This window comes from Microtus pennsylvanicus, chromosome 6 (assembly GCF_037038515.1).
Source record: "Microtus pennsylvanicus isolate mMicPen1 chromosome 6, mMicPen1.hap1, whole genome shotgun sequence".
NCBI lineage: Eukaryota > Metazoa > Chordata > Mammalia > Rodentia > Cricetidae > Microtus > Microtus pennsylvanicus.
The window spans coordinates 104,646,870-104,665,364 of NC_134584.1; the positions used below are offsets into that span (position 1 = coordinate 104,646,870).

General features: G+C 46.9%; 1 protein-coding gene and 1 pseudogene across 1 annotated transcript in view; one reads left to right on the forward strand and one right to left on the reverse strand.

The window, feature by feature from the left end:
• Window positions 1–7,844, reverse strand: part of Cmtm4 (CKLF like MARVEL transmembrane domain containing 4) — a 56,357-nt gene extending 48,513 nt beyond the window's left edge. The window contains exon 1 of the mRNA XM_075977057.1: window positions 7,510–7,844. Within this exon, the coding sequence (XP_075833172.1) occupies window positions 7,510–7,695 (186 nt within the window). The 5' untranslated portion in view covers window positions 7,696–7,844. The remainder of the gene's footprint in view (window positions 1–7,509) is intronic.
• LOC142852342 (ubiquitin carboxyl-terminal hydrolase CYLD pseudogene) lies at window positions 115–2,954 on the forward strand (annotated as a pseudogene).
• Window positions 7,845–18,495: the final 10,651 nt, after the last annotated feature.

The window sequence follows — 18,495 nt, forward strand, 5'->3', positions numbered from 1 at the left end:
CTTACAGGTGTGAGTCACCACACCAGGCTTTTTAAAAATTTCAATTTCCAGGTTCGGCTGCGCGGGGGCCCGCGAGCCTGAGGAAAAAGGTCGTGGCCAAGGTTTCATTGATGGGGTATATCAAGGGAAACAGCTTTTTCAGTGTGATGAAGATTGTGGCATGTTTGTGGCATTGGACAAGCTGGAGCCCATAGATGACAATGACAATGGATTGGAAAATGATTTTGCAGCCCCGGGGGATACAATGCAGGCTGAACCTCCCCCTTTGGAAATAAACTCCAGAGTATCTCTAAAGGTCGGAGAAAGTGTAGAATCTGGAACAGTGATATTCTGTGATGTTTTGCCAAGAAAAGAGAGTCTAGGATATTTTGTTGGTGTGGACATGGATAACCCTATTGGCAACTGGGATGGAAGGTTTGATGGAGTACAACTTTGTAGCCTTGCAAGTGTTGAAAGTACAATTCTTCTGCACATCAATGATATCATTCCAGAGAGCATGACACCACCGGAAAGGAGGCCTCCCAAACTTGCCTTTATGTCAAGAGGTGTTGGTGACAAAGGTTCATCTAGTCATAATAAACAAAAGGTTACAGGATCTACCTCAGACCCTGGAAGTAGAAGCAGATCTGAATTATTTTATACCTTAAATGGGTCATCTATTGACTCACAACAACAATCCAAATCCAAAAATTCATGGTATATTGATGAAGTTGCAGAAGACCCTGCAAAGTCACTTACAGAGCTGTCTCCAGACTTTGGACATTCATCACCTCCACCACAACCTCCTTCCATGAACTCCTTATCCAGCGAGAACAGATTCCACTCTCTACCGTTCAGCCTGACCAAGATGCCCAATACTAACGGCAGCATTGCTCACAGCCCACTGTCACTGTCAGTGCAGTCTGTAATGGGCGAGCTGAACAGCACGCCTGTCCAGGAGAGTCCACCTTTGCCCATCTCTTCTGGTAATGCATACGGCCTAGAGGTGGGCTCACTGGCTGAAGAGAAAGAGAATCCCCCGTTCTATGGGGTTATCCGTTGGATTGGCCAGCCGCCTGGGCTCAGTGACGTGCTAGCTGGGCTGGAACTGGAGGATGAATGTGCAGGCTGTACAGATGGCACGTTCAGGGGCACGCACTACTTCACCTGCGCCGTGAAGAAGGCCCTGTTCGTGAAACTGAAGAGCTGCAGACCCGACTCTAGGTTTGCCTCCCTGCAGCCTGTTTCTAATCAGATTGAAAGGTGTAATTCTTTAGCATTTGGAGGCTACTTAAGTGAAGTAGTAGAAGAAAATACTCCACCAAAGATGGAAAAAGAAGGTTTAGAGATAATGATTGGAAAGAAGAAAGGCATCCAGGGCCATTACAATTCTTGTTACTTGGACTCAACTTTATTCTGCTTATTTGCTTTTAGTTCTGTCCTGGATACTGTGTTGCTCAGACCCAAAGAAAAGAATGATGTAGAGTATTATAGTGAGACCCAGGAGCTACTGAGGACAGAAATAGTTAATCCTCTGAGAATATATGGATATGTGTGTGCCACAAAAATTATGAAACTGAGGAAAATACTTGAAAAAGTTGAGGCTGCATCAGGATTTACCTCTGAAGAAAAAGATCCTGAAGAATTTCTAAATATCCTGTTTCATGATATTTTAAGGGTTGAGCCATTGTTAAAAATAAGATCAGCAGATCAGAAAGTCCAAGACTGCAACTTCTATCAGATCTTTATGGAAAAAAATGAGAAAGTTGGAGTTCCTACAATTCAACAGTTACTAGAATGGTCTTTTATCAACAGCAACCTGAAATGTGCAGAGGCACCATCATGCTTGATTATTCAGATGCCTCGGTTTGGAAAAGACTTCAAAATGTTCAAAAAAATTTTCCCTTCTCTAGAATTAAATATAACGGATTTGCTTGAAGACACTCCCAGGGAGTGTCGCATCTGTGGAGGACTTGCGATGTTCGAGTGTAGAGACTGCTATGAAGACCCCGACATCACAGCAGGGAAGATCAAGCAGTTCTGTAAGACCTGCTGCACTCAGGTTCACCTCCATCCCAAGAGAATGAATCATACATATCACCCAGTATCACTTCCCAAAGACTTGCCTGACTGGGACTGGAGACACGGCTGCATCCCCTGCCAGAAGATGGAGTTATTTGCTGTTCTCTGCATAGAAACGAGCCACTATGTTGCTTTTGTGAAGTATGGGAAGGATGATTCAGCCTGGCTCTTCTTTGACAGCATGGCTGATCAAGATGGGGGTCAGAATGGCTTCAACATTCCACAAGTGACACCCTGCCCCGAAGTGGGAGAGTACTTGAAGATGTCTCTGGAGGAGCTGCACTCCTTGGATTCCAGAAGGATTCAAGGCTGTGCACGCGGACTTTTTTGTGATGCATACATGTGCATGTACCAGAGTCCAACCATGAGCTTGTACAAATAACATGTCATCTGAAAGGGGCAGAGGCCAAGCACAAAGCTTAACACCATGTTTCTTCCAGCTGGCACCCATTGCTGGCAATGGGTGTCTTTTGTGTTGATGGCCCTTTAGCAAAGGATTCCTGTGTTTTTAAACAAATTACTTTTGTGTTCTTGAAGTATTTAATAAGCATTTTGCACTCTAGGAAGTATGTTTTGTTGGTTTTTTAAAAGTTTAAATGAAGTTTAGTTTAAATGAAGTTAAGTTTTGTTTTAAGTTTATTGAGTTTATTGCATTGATAATATAATATTTTTGGAAAGATAGAATTTTAATTGTGACGTCTAAAATCTTTTAGTCCATTGAGGATGTAAGTAAATATTTCTTCTTATGGACCAAGGATATTAAATCATTTTTCTTTTTTGATTGCCTTGAGGAAGAAATAATATGGTTTTATTGAGTCTGCCTTTATTCCAGTTCTTGAAGGCGTGCTGAGTTTGTTGATTTTTCCTATATAGTGCTAATATCCTGCATGTCTGAGTTTCTGTGTTCCTGCAGCAGTGGTCAGAACATGCTGAAATTCCTTTCATGGTGTTATTTTCTATTTGTTCTGGTTTTGAGACAAATGAGTAACTTTGTTATAAAATGTCCATTTTTGGTGTCAACTTGGAGGATTAGGGTAGAGGGCAATTGGAACATCTCAGTGATAACTGTCACCAGGCAGGTTTCCTAAAGGAGCTCTTAAGTATTTATGGAGCAAGGCACAGTGACTTATGTGACTGGAGTGGTAATAGATAATGTATTCTTATACAGATCACAGTACAGAGAAAATAAAGTTGGCTTAGAGATATTACTAATATTTTCCTGAAGAGATCTATTAGGTTTGAAGGCTTCAAAGACAACTTCTCTTTGTGTTAATATGGGATCAAACAATGCTACTGTCTGTAGCAGTCATTCTATTTAAGTGTGAATAAGTGGATATTGACTCTGTGTTTATCTTTGTTTACATATGAACTTATATATTAAGTACATTTGTATGTGTACCTCAGCGCCCTATTCCTAGAGGAATTAGCAGTCTTTGGAATGTGCATAAATCTTAGAGGGTATTTGATGGCACTTACTTGGATATTTCCTTCCACCCTATTTCTATAGAAATAGAGGCTCTGGGAGCCAAAGAAATAGACAAAATTCTCATGTTGAAGGGGAAAAATAAATCACTGAATTGATTTCTCTCTAAAAAAAAAAAATCAATTTCCAATCATTTATTGCTAGAATACAGAATTATGGCTATTTTTACAAGTTGATCTTCATCTGATAACCCTGCTAATTTACTCACTAATTCTAGCTTTTCTACATATTGCCAGATAATTATCCATCCACCCATCCATCTCTGTAGCAGTCAGAGCTTCTGAATCCTGTTGAATATGAATGAAGCACAGGCATCACTGCCTGGCTGCCGTCTTGGGAAAAGCATTTGTTCCTTCCCGTTAAGTGTGAAGTTAGCTACAGCGTTTTCAAAGTCCGTCTTTTCCAGGATGAAGCTCCCCTTTCTTTCAAGTTTGTTGACAACGTTCATCAGAAAGGGTGAATTCGGGGGTCGTGAGATGTCACCCGATGATCTTCACTCCATCCCTAGAGCCCACACAAAGGTAGAGGAGAGAACGGGCTCAGAGTCATCCTCTGACCACAAGGATGCTCATCGAGAGCTGGAGCAAGTTCCAGAGATTTGCCTGTCTCTGCCTCCCCAATGCTAGGTTTACAAGCACAAGCCGCCATATTCAGCTTTTTCGATGGGCACTAAGGATTAAACGCACAAGTGAGTACTTTACTGATTGGTCTTTAGACCAGCTCTCCAAAAGAGAAGACACCCAAGTCTGTCTCAATTAAACTTCAACTAGCCCAGACCTAGCATAACCGTGGGATCTGGGACTGATAAGCTCTGCACAGTAGCTACAGCCAGTATTAATCACAGGTGAAGCTGTGTAAATGTAGCTGTTTAATGCTACATATAGTTTCTTTATGTTCCCACTGGATTTTATTGAAAATCCAGGTTTGGTTTTGTCCATTTTACCATCACATCCCACACATCTCCAGAGTACAATAAAACAATCACTGGGGCTGGAGAGATGGCTCAGTGGTTAAGAGCATTGCCTGCTCTTCCAAAGGTCCTGAGTTCAATTCCCAGCAACCACATGGTGGCTCACAGCCATCTGTAAAGAGGTCTGGCACCCTCTTCAGAATATTGTATACATAATAAATAAATAAATAAATATTTTAAAAAAAAAACAATCACTGACTGTGTGCACTGGCTTGAGGTTACACACTGACAAGGCTGCCCATCAGGTAAGACTTTATAGCGCCCAACCCTGAAATGCAAATACTCAGATTTGCCTCTGAGTCACCTAAGAAAGCACCTTAGGTTACTTTAACTCCTTAATTCTTACAATTCCTCAAATGCTCAGCTAGTCATTTTCTCTCATAGTCTATTACCGAGGAAAGGGGTGGGACGGGGCTTAGAGATTTCAAGATCAAAGATCCGAGGTAAAGTTTATTCTCTCACTCTTTTAAGGGAAGCAGTCACAACTGCCACCACTCATCTAATGGCTTCCAACGTTTTTTAAAACAGATTTTAAAATGTGTATTTATGTGTATGAGTGCCAGCCTGAGTATATTGCCACCTCTGTGGCAATGAGGCCAGGAAATGGTATGGGATCCCCTAGACCTAGAGGTACAAGAAGCTCTAGACAAGAGTCACCAGACGTGAGTGCTAGCAACTAAACCCAAGTCTCCTCCTGTGTGAGGTTTCTAATACTAAAATGATATACGTAAGATCATCTGGAGAATCTTGTTAAAAATTAAGTTTCAGAAGGTCTGAATCGGCTGATTCTGCAGAGGCCTAAGGTAGCAGAAATGTCGGACTCCATGCTGGAAAAGCAGGATCTACAGGTTTCCTTAGGCCTCACATCACAATGTTTATAAAGACTTTTTTTTTTCTTTCTTTCTTTTTCTTTTTCAAAATGGGTTTCTCTGTGTAGCCCTTAGCTGTCCTGGAACTCACTTTGTAGACCACGCTGGCCTTGAACTTGAACTCACAGAGATCTGTCAGCCTTTGCCAGGATCAAAAGTATGTGCCACCATGCCTGGCACATACTAAGACTTTTAAAAGCCAAATTTTACTGAAGTAAAGAATAAGTACTTTCTTGTTTGTTTTTCCAGTTTAAATTTAAAGTCTAATTCCTTGGAGTTTTTTTTAATTTTATTTTGTTTGTTTGTTTTATTTTGAGGGAAGGTGGATCACCCTGAAAGCCCAACGTTTAGCAAGGCTGAGAAGCCAAGGGCATAAGACCATCAAACTGCCACATCATTCAAGCGGCCTTTCCTGCAGAGGGAGCGGTTAGAGATTTCAAAGGCTGGGCCCTAATGTCCTTCCACAAGAGAAGTAATTCTACCACACAGCCACACCTTTCCAAAGAGGTAACAGCCACCGGCTCCAGCTCCTGCTCACAGAGACGGCAAAGTCCGGCAGTGAACTGATAACCAACGTTTAGTGCAAACCACTCCATCTCTGCTCTGAGGGACAAGTTAAGAGTTCACAGGGGCAAGCTCTATTTACTTTCAAAGGCCTAGTGAGTAAACCAACACTTGGTCCTTGACTAGGCTTTGCAGTCCACCTGGCTCCAAGTGCAGCCCTGCCCTTTTTTTTTCTCGCTTCTGATTATCTGTACCGTGGGCAACCATTGGCTAACTTAGTTAGGTGCCTCTTTTAGAACAGGACTCCATACACCCCCACACCTATATTCTCTTTGCTAACAGCAAAACCTAACACAAAAGCAATAAATCCTCGAGAACATTCCAGATTACTGGATTAAAATTGGTTTAAAATTTAAAGATAGATAACTTGCTCCACTTAGTTCTCACTAAAGCCCTTCAAAACTATGGATCAGAAGACCGAGCCTTCCACACAGAAGAGAGAAAACCCTCCATGATTCTACAACCTACAAACACTGGGACTTTTATTTAAAGGGTGTCCACAGATGATACCCCCCCCAAAAAAAAGGCGAACACATGCACTCAGCTAAGCACAACAGGATACTGAAAGAAAATGCACGCATGTACAGTTCCGTGCAAATGGCTTCTCTGGCTGAGAAGTCTATAAAGTTTCGAGGCCTCAGTGGAAGGCTAAAAGTGACAGTGAGTAGGAGGGGTAGCGAGGTTTTTCTAACCCGGACCGTGCCCTGTCCACAACAGAGATAAACCAAAACCCAGACGGACCTGCTACAAAACCACAAAACAGAAACAAAACCCACAAGCCCCTGAACCAAACACTCTGGAGGCTAAAATAAAATAAAAATAAGAGGACTCTAGAAATGTGCTCTAGGATGCCTAAGTACACTGAAAGTTCCTCCTGTCACCTCCTATACTGGCCGCCCTGCCAGAGTGACTTAACTCTGGGTACCAATTGGGCAGTCCCAGCCAGTGCTTAATCGAAGACTACAGGATGCTAAGGAGGGATCAAACGTCCGCAGTAAAGACTGGAGGCTTTATGGGTAGATCTGGACTCCCCCACTGCAACTGGGCTACATGCCTCCATTCAACAAATATTTATTGAGCGTCCACCATCTGCTGGGCACCCTGCTAGGCGCCAGGGAGGAAACTATGCCACAACCCCCGGCCTCTCTGTTAGCAGAGAACCGTCTGGGGTTACACGAACCGGAAAACCTGCCACAAGTTGCTAAGCACAGTAGTAGCCAGGGGATGGCACGGCCCTCGCAACCGGCTCCGCGCTCCAAGCTCGCGGATGAAGCAGGGAGGACACGAACACAGGTAGGCCCCGGTGCAGGTGTGCAGACACCAGGAATCCCTGAGGCTTCGGAGCAGCAGAGGGCAGGCTCCCGCCGAGGGCGCGGTCCCCAGAGGAGCACGAACCGCAGCCCGAGGACCTTGGAGCGTGGGGTGCGCGGGGCGGGGGCCGCGCAGCCCGAACTTGGCTCGGGCCCACCGGGCCTGCCCCCCGCGGCCGGGTGCGGGGAAGGAAGGCGCGGGCTAGGCCGCCGACCCGCCCGCCCATACCTGGAGCCCCGCCCGACACCTACCACTTGGGCGACCTTGAGGCGGCCCAACGGACCGCGCAGGTAGTCGAGGTCGCAGCGCAAGCCGGCCAGCCCGCGGCGCTGGCTCACCGGTTCGGTGGTGGGCTGGTACGGGCTGCTGGCGCCCGAGATCATGGAGGTGCTCGAGGCCTCGCCCTCGAAGCCGTCCAGCTCCTCGCCGCCCCGCATGCTGCCGCCCCGCGCGGCCGGTTCCCCCAGCACCAGAAGCGGCCAGGCTCAGCGCGGCCGCCGCATCGCTGTCGCCTGACCACCCCGCCTCCGCCTCTGCACCCGCCGCCCGCTACGGCCGCGGCTTGGTCCGCTGGGGCTCGGCTCCCGCCGCCTCGGCAGCGGAAAGGGAGGGAGACGGGAGCGGGCGCCGAGGGAAGGAGGCGGGAGCCGCGCGCCGGCCCGGAGGGGGCGGAGACTGCGGCCGGCGCGGGGAGGGGCGGGGCGCTGAGGGCTGGGGGCGGGGGTCGTGCAGGAGAGGAGGGGCGTCTCAGGCTGAGGCGTGGCCTATGGGCCTTGGTCACGCCCCCACCACGCCCTCACCTGCTGGGCATCCAGCCTGGACTCCTGTGGTCACCAGCTGCTCTGGCTAGGAGAGGACCGATGGAGCAAAAGAGGGAAAAAGTGTGGAGTCGATGGAGTTTGACCAAGGAGTTGCGGAGCTGCGTCAGAGTCAGCTTCAGAGAAAGTAGCCTCTTCTGCCTGTATTTTGGGGGACTTCCCCGTGAAAACTATACTTAGGACTGGAGAGATAGTAAGGAGGTTAAGAGCGCTCCTGTGGCTCACAGAGTGTCTGACACCCTCTTCCGGCCTCGACAGGCACCTGCATTTACATGTACATACACCCCCCCACACACAAACACACACAGTTACACATACACATAAAAATATCTTAAAAACAGATAAGCTTTGGTGGATGGTGAGATGGCTCGATGGGTAAAAAAGACTTGCCACTAAGCTTAATGACCCAAGTTTAATCCCACATGGGGAGGGCAAAGAACCTAGTCTCTCAAGCTGGCCCCTAATCTCCACATGCACGCCCCCAACCCCCACCCCACCCCCGCTCCACACACTAAATAAGTAAATGTAATAAAGATCAACTGTGTCTCCTCCCAGTACCAGGCACAGTGCCCGGTCCAAGCTGGACTTGACTGCAACTGTGTGACACGCAATAAGGTCTAAGTGTGAGTTCCCCCACTGGGCACCTGGAGACAAGCTAATTCTGTGCCAGAGGTACAGTATGCAGGGTTGAGAAGCCGGGGCGAACGGAGCCGGCAGAATCCACACAACCCATGTCAGTTTAGGATCTGGTGCACACAGTAGGCCCTTAGCGACTAATACTGGTTTCCTTTCTTGGCTGAGAAGGGTTTTGCTACCTCTAAGAGGCAAGCTAGGTGAAACGTCGATTGTGCCCTGGAGGCATTAATTATAGGCCAATTTGTCATTCACGTGTGAAGACTAATTTTAAGCTTAAGTAAAACACTGACTTTCGAAGAATTGTCACTTTGACACGGAACCTTCCAGCACTCTGCCTCCTCTGCTCTGAGCCCTGGGGAAGGCACTTGGATGAGGTGTTATTACTATTTTACACAAGCAGAGACAAGTGCCGGAGTGGGAGTGGCTTGTCCAATAGAGCGTAAGCAATCTTGAGTAGAACATAGATTCTTACTTTTTCCAAAGGTGAAATACTGAAATTACTTGACTTCCCAAATACTGGGGGGGGAGGGGGGGGCACTTACTGTAAGCTAAGCGATATGCTAAGAACTGAGGACAGGCACATTGAGAAGGCTCAGGGGGTGAAGGTGCCTGCCACCAATCCTGACCACTTTTGTTTAGTTCCTGTGACCCACACGGTGAAGGAGAGAACCAATTTTTGCAAGTTGTCCTCTGATCTCCAAAAGCATTCACCAGAGTCCTACCACCCCAAGAATACATGTGATAGCTTTTTTAATTTGAAGGCAAACTCTTCTCTGTCTCAAACATCCTTCTGAAATGACAGCTACAGGGGTCTCCTTTTCAAAGGGCGTAAAACCACAGAGACAAAGAATGGGGAAGGAGACACTGACGACAAAAGATTGGAAGCTGGAAAACAAATACACAAGCAGTAACTGTTACAGCACATCTAAGAGAACAGAGCTCCAAGCTGGCAGTGGGAAAGGCTGAAAGGCGCCCGAGGCTATGTATCAGAGCAAAGGGTTCAGGAGCACCAGAAAACATCTACAGGCAGGCGTGGCCGCAGGCACAAAACAAGATGATCCATTGAAAGCTTTGAAGAAGTACAAAAGGATCCCTGGATCCCCACCCATACCCCAGGCCTCAAGACAAGCTGCAGTCTCTCAGTGTGTGTGTGTGTGTGTGTGTGTGTGTGTGTGTGTGTGTGTGTGTATGCACGCACGCACGCGCATATGCACACATACGCATGCACACACACATACACACATGCATATATACACATTCGTGCACACGTATTCTATCCCCAGGCTTACTGAAAATATTACAGCGCAGCAGAAAAATTCAGATGCTCCGCATGTTATTTTCAAATAACCTGAATGGCCTGCAGGTTGAAGGGCCTCCCAAGGCCCAGAATTGTCAGCCTTTCCCCAGCGTCAGGGTCTACATCCACAATCCTGGGAATTGGAATATGGATCACCAGCAAAAGGATTTCATGCCCTGCTCCAAATTTCAGCTGAGATCTGAATATGAGCACCGGGTGGTGCAAGCTGGTGGAAAGGCATTTGACAGAAAGAACAATGCAAGCAAAAGACGAACAAAACCACAGTACTCTCAAGATGGCCAGGAGAGAGGCGGGGTGTTGGGGAGCACACCTGCAATTCCAATACCTGGAAGGCAGAACCAGTCCAAGACCTTGTTGCAAAAAGAGAGAGAGAGGAGGATTGCATTTAGGGGCAAAAGACAAAGATCCGTGAGTTCAACCCAGAATGATCTACATAGCAAGTTTCATTCAGTCCAGCAGGGCTACACAGTTAGATCCTGTCTTAAAAAAAACAAACAAAAAAAAAAAAAAACAAGCAAACAGAAAACTAGAGAGGGCTGGCAAGATGACCCAGCAAGTGAGGGTGTTTGCTGCCAAATATGATGCCCCTGGGATTCACATGGTGGAAGAAGAGCCAACTCCTGCAAATTGTCCTTTTACCAACACATAAGCAAACAAACAAACCAACAAATAGATAGGACTCGACAGAAAAGCTCAGCAGTCAAGAGAGCATTGTCTGCTCCTGCAGAGAAACCCAGATTCAATTCTCAGCATCCACATGGTGGCTCACAACCATCCGCAACTCTAGCTCCAAGGGATCCAACACCCTCTTCTGGCCTCTGTGAGCACCAGGCATGCACATACATGATACACATGAACACCAGGCATGCACATACATGATCCACATGAGCACCAGGCATGCACATACATGATACACATCCACATGAGCACCAGGCATGCACATACATGATACACATGAGCACCAGGCATGCACATACATGATACACATGCACATGAGCACCAGGCATGCACATACATGATACACATCCACATGAGCACCAGGCATGCACATACATGATACACATCCACATGAGCACCAGGCATGCACATACATGATACACATCCACATGAGCACCAGGCATGCACATACATGATACACATCCACATGAGCACCAGGCATGCACATACATGATACACATCCACATGAGCACCAGGCATGCACATACATGATACACATCCACATGAGCACCAGGCATACACATACATGATACACATCCACATGAACACCAGGCATGCACATACATGATCCACATGAGCACCAGGCATGCACATACATGATACACATCCACATGAGCACCAGGCATGCACATACATGATACACATGAGCACCAGGCATGCACATACATGATACACATGAGCACCAGGCATGCACATACATGATACACATTAACACCAGGCATGCACATACATGATACACATCCACATGAGCACCAGGCATGCACATACATGATACACATCCACATGAGCACCAGGCATGCACATACATGATACACATCCACATGAGCACCAGGCATGCACATACATGATACACATGAGCACCAGGCATGCACATACATGATACACATGAGCACCAGGCATGCACATACATGATACACATTAACACCAGGCATGCACATACATGATACACATCCACATGAGCACCAGGCATGCACATACATGATACACATGCACATGAGCACCAGGCATGCACACATGATACACATCCACATGAGCACCAGGCATGCACATACATGATACACATGAGCACCAGGCATGCACATACATGATACACATGAGCACCAGGCATGCACAGACATGATACACATCCACATGAGCACCAGGCATGCACATACATGATACACATGAACACCAGGCATGCACATACATGATACACATGAACACCAGGCATGCACATACATGATACACATGAACACCAGGCATGCACATACATGATACACATGAGCACCAGGCATGCACATACATGATACACATGAGCACCAGGCATGCACATACATGATACACATCCACATGAGCACCAGGCATGCACATACATGATACACATCCACATGAGCACCAGGCATGCACATACATGATACACATGAGCACCAGGCATGCACATACATGATACACATGAGCACCAGGCATGCACATACATGATACACATGAGCACCAGCATGCACATACATGATACACATGAGCACCAGGCATGCACAGACATGATACACATGAACACCAGGCATGCACATACATGATACACATGAACACCAGGCATGCACATACATGATACACATGAACACCAGGCATGCACATACATGTTACACATCCACATGAGCACCAGGCATGCACATACATGATACACATCCACATGAGCACCAGGCATGCACATACATGATACACATGAGCACCAGGCATGCACATACATGATACACATGCACATGAGCACCAGGCATGCACATACATGATACACATCCACATGAGCACCAGGCATGCACATACATGATACACATCCACATGAGCACCAGGCATGCACATACATGATACACATCCACATGAGCACCAGGCATGCACATACATGATACACATCCACATGAGCACCAGGCATGCACATACATGATACACATCCACATGAGCACCAGGCATGCACATACATGATACACATCCACATGAGCACCAGGCATACACATACATGATACACATCCACATGAACACCAGGCATGCACATACATGATCCACATGAGCACCAGGCATGCACATACATGATACACATCCACATGAGCACCAGGCATGCACATACATGATACACATGAGCACCAGGCATGCACATACATGATACACATCCACATGAGCACCAGGCATGCACATACATGATACACATGAGCACCAGGCATGCACATACATGATACACATCCACATGAGCACCAGGCATGCACATACATGATACACATGAGCACCAGGCATGCACATACATGATACACATGAGCACCAGGCATGCACAGACATGATACACATCCACATGAGCACCAGGCATGCACATACATGATACACATCCACATGAGCACCAGGCATGCACATACATGATACACATCCACATGAGCACCAGGCATGTACATACATGATACACATCCACATGAGCACCAGGCATACACATACATGATACACATCCACATGAGCACCAGGCATGCACATACATGATACACATGAGCACCAGGCATGCACATACATGATACACATCCACATGAACACCAGGCATGCACATACATGATACACATCCACATGAGCACCAGGCATGCACATACATGATACACATCCACATGAGCACCAGGCATGCACATACATGATACACATGAGCACCAGGCATGCACGTACATGATACACATGAGCACCAGGCATGCACATACATGATACACATGAGCACCAGGCATGCACATACATGATACACATCCACATGAGCACCAGGCATGCACATACATGATACACATCCACATGAGCACCAGGCATGCACACATGATACACATGAGCACCAGGCATGCACATACATGATACACATGAACACCAGGCATGCACATACATGATACACATCCACATGAGCACCAGGCATACACATACATGATACACATGCACATGAGCACCAGGCATGCACATACATGATACACATGAGCACCAGGCATGCACATACATGATACACATCCACATGAGCACCAGGCATGTACATACATGATACACATCCACATGAGCACCAGGCATGCACATACATGATACACATCCACATGAGCACCAGGCATACACATACATGATACACATCCACATGAGCACCAGGCATGCACATGATGCACATGTAGACAAAACACTCGTGTATATATATAAAACATGTCTTTAAAAAATAAAACTAAATGTAATTTAGAGAAAAGAAGGAGGAGGGAGCGAGTGCAGAATTCAAGTGGAGGACGGTGAGATGAGGCCAGAAACTGAACAGCAGCATGGCCCTTGTGAAGCATTTCAGAGGATGGGCTCCAAGCGGAAGGCTGTTTGGCACTGGAGCAGCCCAGTGGCCTGCCTCTTGGGACTCTCTCTGGCTTCTATACAAGAGATGGATGGAACAGAGGCAAGATTAGAGGCTTTTTTCCCAGTACTTATTAACTGTTCTCTGCTCCTGGACACTCGCCTACGTTTATTTTTAGTTCCAGAGAGAGACTCAAATTTTTCTCTTCTGATTTTTAACACAAGTTCACAGACGTCCAAGGGGCGTTTTTGGGAATCCCACATGGATCCTTAAATAGTTGACAAAACCTGGTATTACGGTCCTGTCTTCAGTGGTGGATTGTAGTGTATCAGGAGTCCCTAGCAATGGCTGTGCCTCTGCATGTCGGCTAGTGCTCGAGGGAAATCGAAGCCAGTACCTGTTAGAGAAGCAGGCAGCACTTGGATAAGACCCTGCTGCAGGGACTGATCCACAAGTCCAGGGCTGACTTAGTGCAGACTCAGACAAGACTGAGGAAGAAGCCAGATGCTACTTTATTTCAGGCTGTGGGAGGGGGAGCGATCCTGCCAGAAGGCAGCCTCTTATCTTAGTCTATCAGTGGATACAGAATGAACTGCTCAGAATAGCCAGGATGGAACAGAATGAGTTCACTCCTGCAGACATGCTTGGCTCTCACAAGTGCAGGGGCCAAGTCTTCCTCAACCAGGCAGTGAGAGCCCAAACAAGCTCTTGGTCATTCGCCTTTTCCTCTTCACTCAACTGACTGGTGACCCTGTTTGCTCTGTAGCATACTCACATCAGCAACGTTCTCCTGGATAGAGTCCGACATTCTCTCAAGTCCATTTGCTTCTCATTTAGATCTGGACTTGGCTCCTTTCGAAGGCAGCTACCTCCAAATCAGGGAATTCCTCACTGTACACCCCCCCCCCACACACACACTCTCTTTCCTGATCATCAGAATCCACAGCCTCCTCTGTCTCAGATGACCAAACCTACAAGTTTAGATTCCAAATTCCATGGCACAAATATTTGCCCAGATTCTGGCCTCAATGGATCCTGTCTGTGGGGGAAGGACCTGACCACAGCAAGGTGAGAGGGGTTCCCACTTCATCTCACCCAGGCCATGCCCCACTGTATCCTTGTGAGTGCTGGAGGTAGGAGAGGTTTTTCGATGGCTTCAAGGAGCTAGCTGGTGTCACCTTCCATGTTTAACATACGTATTCCATAACCATCAGGAGCCCCGGAGACGCTTCAGTCTCAGGAAAATACAGACTAGTTGTAAGTAGGTTTCAAGCATAAAGTATAAGATGAGAATAAGATTATAATTAAAGGGCCTGGAGAAACAGCTCAGCACTGGCTGCTCCTGCAGAGGCCTCAGGTTCAGTTCCCAGCACCCACATGGCAACTCACAACTCTCTGCCACAGTTCCAGGGGATCCAATGCCTCTTCTGACCTACGAGGACAGGGCATAAACATGGTGCACAGACACACATGCAGGCAGGCAAACATAAAACAAATCTTTTTTTTTTCATAAAAGATTATCATTAAAGCTGGCAAGTCAAGGCACAGCTATAATCCTCGTACTTGTGAGGCTAAGGCAGGAGGATTACTGTGGGTTTGAGACCAGCTTGGAACATATAACGAGATTCTGTCTCATTAGATAAGAAAAGCGTGGGCTGGAGAGATTAGTCATCAGTTAGGAGGACACGGTGCTCTTGAAGATGACGCAGGTTTGATTCTTATCACCCTTGCAGAGTGGCGCACAGCTAACTGTAACCCCAGCTCCACAGGCCTCCAAGGGCACCTGCACTCAAGTGTGTATTCTCCCACACGGGAACACACATACATATCATTTAGAAAACAAATCTTTAAAAAGTATCAATAAGCCGGGGGGTGGTACTGTACACCTTTAATCCAACACTTGGGAGTCAGAGGCAGGAGGATCTCTGAGTTCAGGCCAACCTGGTGTACAGAGTGAGTTCCAGAACAGCCAGAGATACACAGAGAAACCCTGACCCGGAAAAAAACAAAACTAAATAAATAAATAAAGCATTAAACTGTCAGTGGCACACGTCTGTAATCTTCTTAGGAGGCCAGGACAGTAAGATGACACGCTGGAGGCACTCCTAGGCTGCAGAGTGAGTTCAAAGTCAGCCTGGGTAACTGAGCATTGGGAGCTGAAGATCTGTCTCGGTGGCAGAATGCTTGCCTAGCACGCGTAAATCTCTGGGGTAGATTCCCAACACCAGAAAAAGAAAAGTCCCCAAACACAATTACCAGCATTAGCAGGAACCAAACTGATGAGAAAAATTTCTATTTGATGTTTCAAGACTTTCGTATCTGAAAGATTCGAGTCTCCTTTGTGGCAGCACCACATTCCTCCAGCAACATTCCCACATGACAGGGGAGGGGCTAGGGTCTGGAGAATTCCAGGCAGGAGTGGTTGGTTTAAGGGTTAGAGTTAACTACTGTTTCTGTTTAAAAAAAAAAAAACAAAAAACAAACTTGTCCCCTTGGCCAGAAAAATGCTTTCTGAGTCTTCTCTAAAAATAGTGCTTGCCGGGATTTTCCAGTTTGACATTTCTATGACCAAAGACAACTTAAACCAATCCATTGAGCACCTCACCTCTCATCGTTCTTCAGGGACATCTGACCTTTGGGAGACCCCACTCTTTGTGTTCCCAGGCACCTCCATACCCTGCTGGCATTTGGTGCTGGCAGGGATTTGCTTGGTTGCCTTCCCCCACTTCTCCTCCTTCTGGGCAAAGGCCAGAAGTGTGGCCACAAGGAAAAATGCTAACTGACTTCACTGATCCCCAGGACTGGCGTCCTGCTAGGCCAAATGGTGACTAATCAAGCCATGTGAACCTCAGGAAGCCATTGAGGAAACCAGTAGGCAACACCCACAACTTAGCATCTACTGATGGTGCACCCCATATGCCAGACATTGGGCTATGTGCTGGGACCACTGGGCTCCTGCATGAACCAGGAACGGGGAATAACTGCAATCCTAGTGATTTTGCTCGGTAGCCAACCCTGTCGCTAATGGTAGTACTCCCTATGCTCCTGAACAGGGAGGCTGCAGTGGTGTGAAAGAAAATGGCCCCCAAAGGGAGTGGCACTATTAAAAGGTGTGGCATTGCTAGAGGGAATATATCACTGTGGGGGTGGGGTTTGAGGTCTCTTTTGCTCAAGCTCCCCTCAGTGTGACTGCCAGTCCACTTCCTGTTGCCTGCAAGGTGTAGGACACTCATGCACCCCAAGCCAGTCATTGGGGTGGAAGGGTCTTTTTGTTTCGCTCTTCCTGGGTAGGAATAGTTATAGTATATAGCAATAATTATTGCTTGGTGAAGACACCAAGGCCATGGCAACTCTTAAAAAAGAAACATTTGGGGGTGCAGAGATGGCTCAATGGTTAAGGGCACTGGCTGCTCTTCCAGAGGACCCAAGTTCAATTCCCACATGGCAGCTCACAGCTGTTAGTTATTTCAGTTCTGGGGACCCTATGCCCTCACACAGACATACAGGTAAGCAAAACATCAATGCATATAAAATAAAAATAAATTATTTAAAAATAAAAAGGAAACACTTCATTGTGGTGACTCACAGTTCAGAGGTTCAGTCCACTATCATCATGGCGGGGAACATGGCTGCACGCAGGCAGGCATGGTACTGGCTACATCTTGATCAGAAGGCACCATGCCTGCCTGGTTTGGGGTAAGTACAGGATTTGAGACAGCAGAAGAGATTCCTACCCTAGTGGGTTTTTTTTTCTCTAGAATGTAGGGGTTCTCAAACTGTCATTACATAGGACTCATTGTAGGGGCAGATTCTTAATGGAGGAGGGTCATCTTTCTATTTGTTGATTTCATTGGTTAAGCAATAAAGAAACTGCTTGGCCCTCATAGGTTAAAAAATTAGGTAGGCAGAGTAAACAGAACAGAAGGCTGGGAGAAAGAAGCTGAGTCAGGAGTCGCCATGATTCTCCCACTCCAGACAGATGCAGGTTAAGATCATTCCTGGTAAGCCAGCTCGTGGGCTACACAGATTATCAGAAATGGGCTAGTCCAGGTGCGAGAGTTAGCCGAGAAAAGGCTAGATATAATGGGCCAAGCGGTGTTTAAAAGAATAACAGTTTCCGTGTAATTATTTCGGGTAAAGCTAGCCGTGCAGGCGGCCGGGTACCGGGGGACACAGCCCTGCTGCTCCTAGTTCAACAGATTCTCAGCACCTCCCAAGAGTAAGATGCTGGGGGCTAAGGCGGCAAAAGGAATCAGCTGCCTCAAAAATCTGTAGACATCCAAGGCTACTACAACTGCCCTTTTCAGGGGGGAGAACTTGGAATTTCTTTCCTTTCTCTCTTGTGCCCCCTTCCTTTCCCTTGTGTTGGGAATGGAACTCAGGGTCTTGTGTATGGTAAGACAGCTGCCTTACTGGGTACATACGGGCTCTGTTGCTCCTTCTAGGC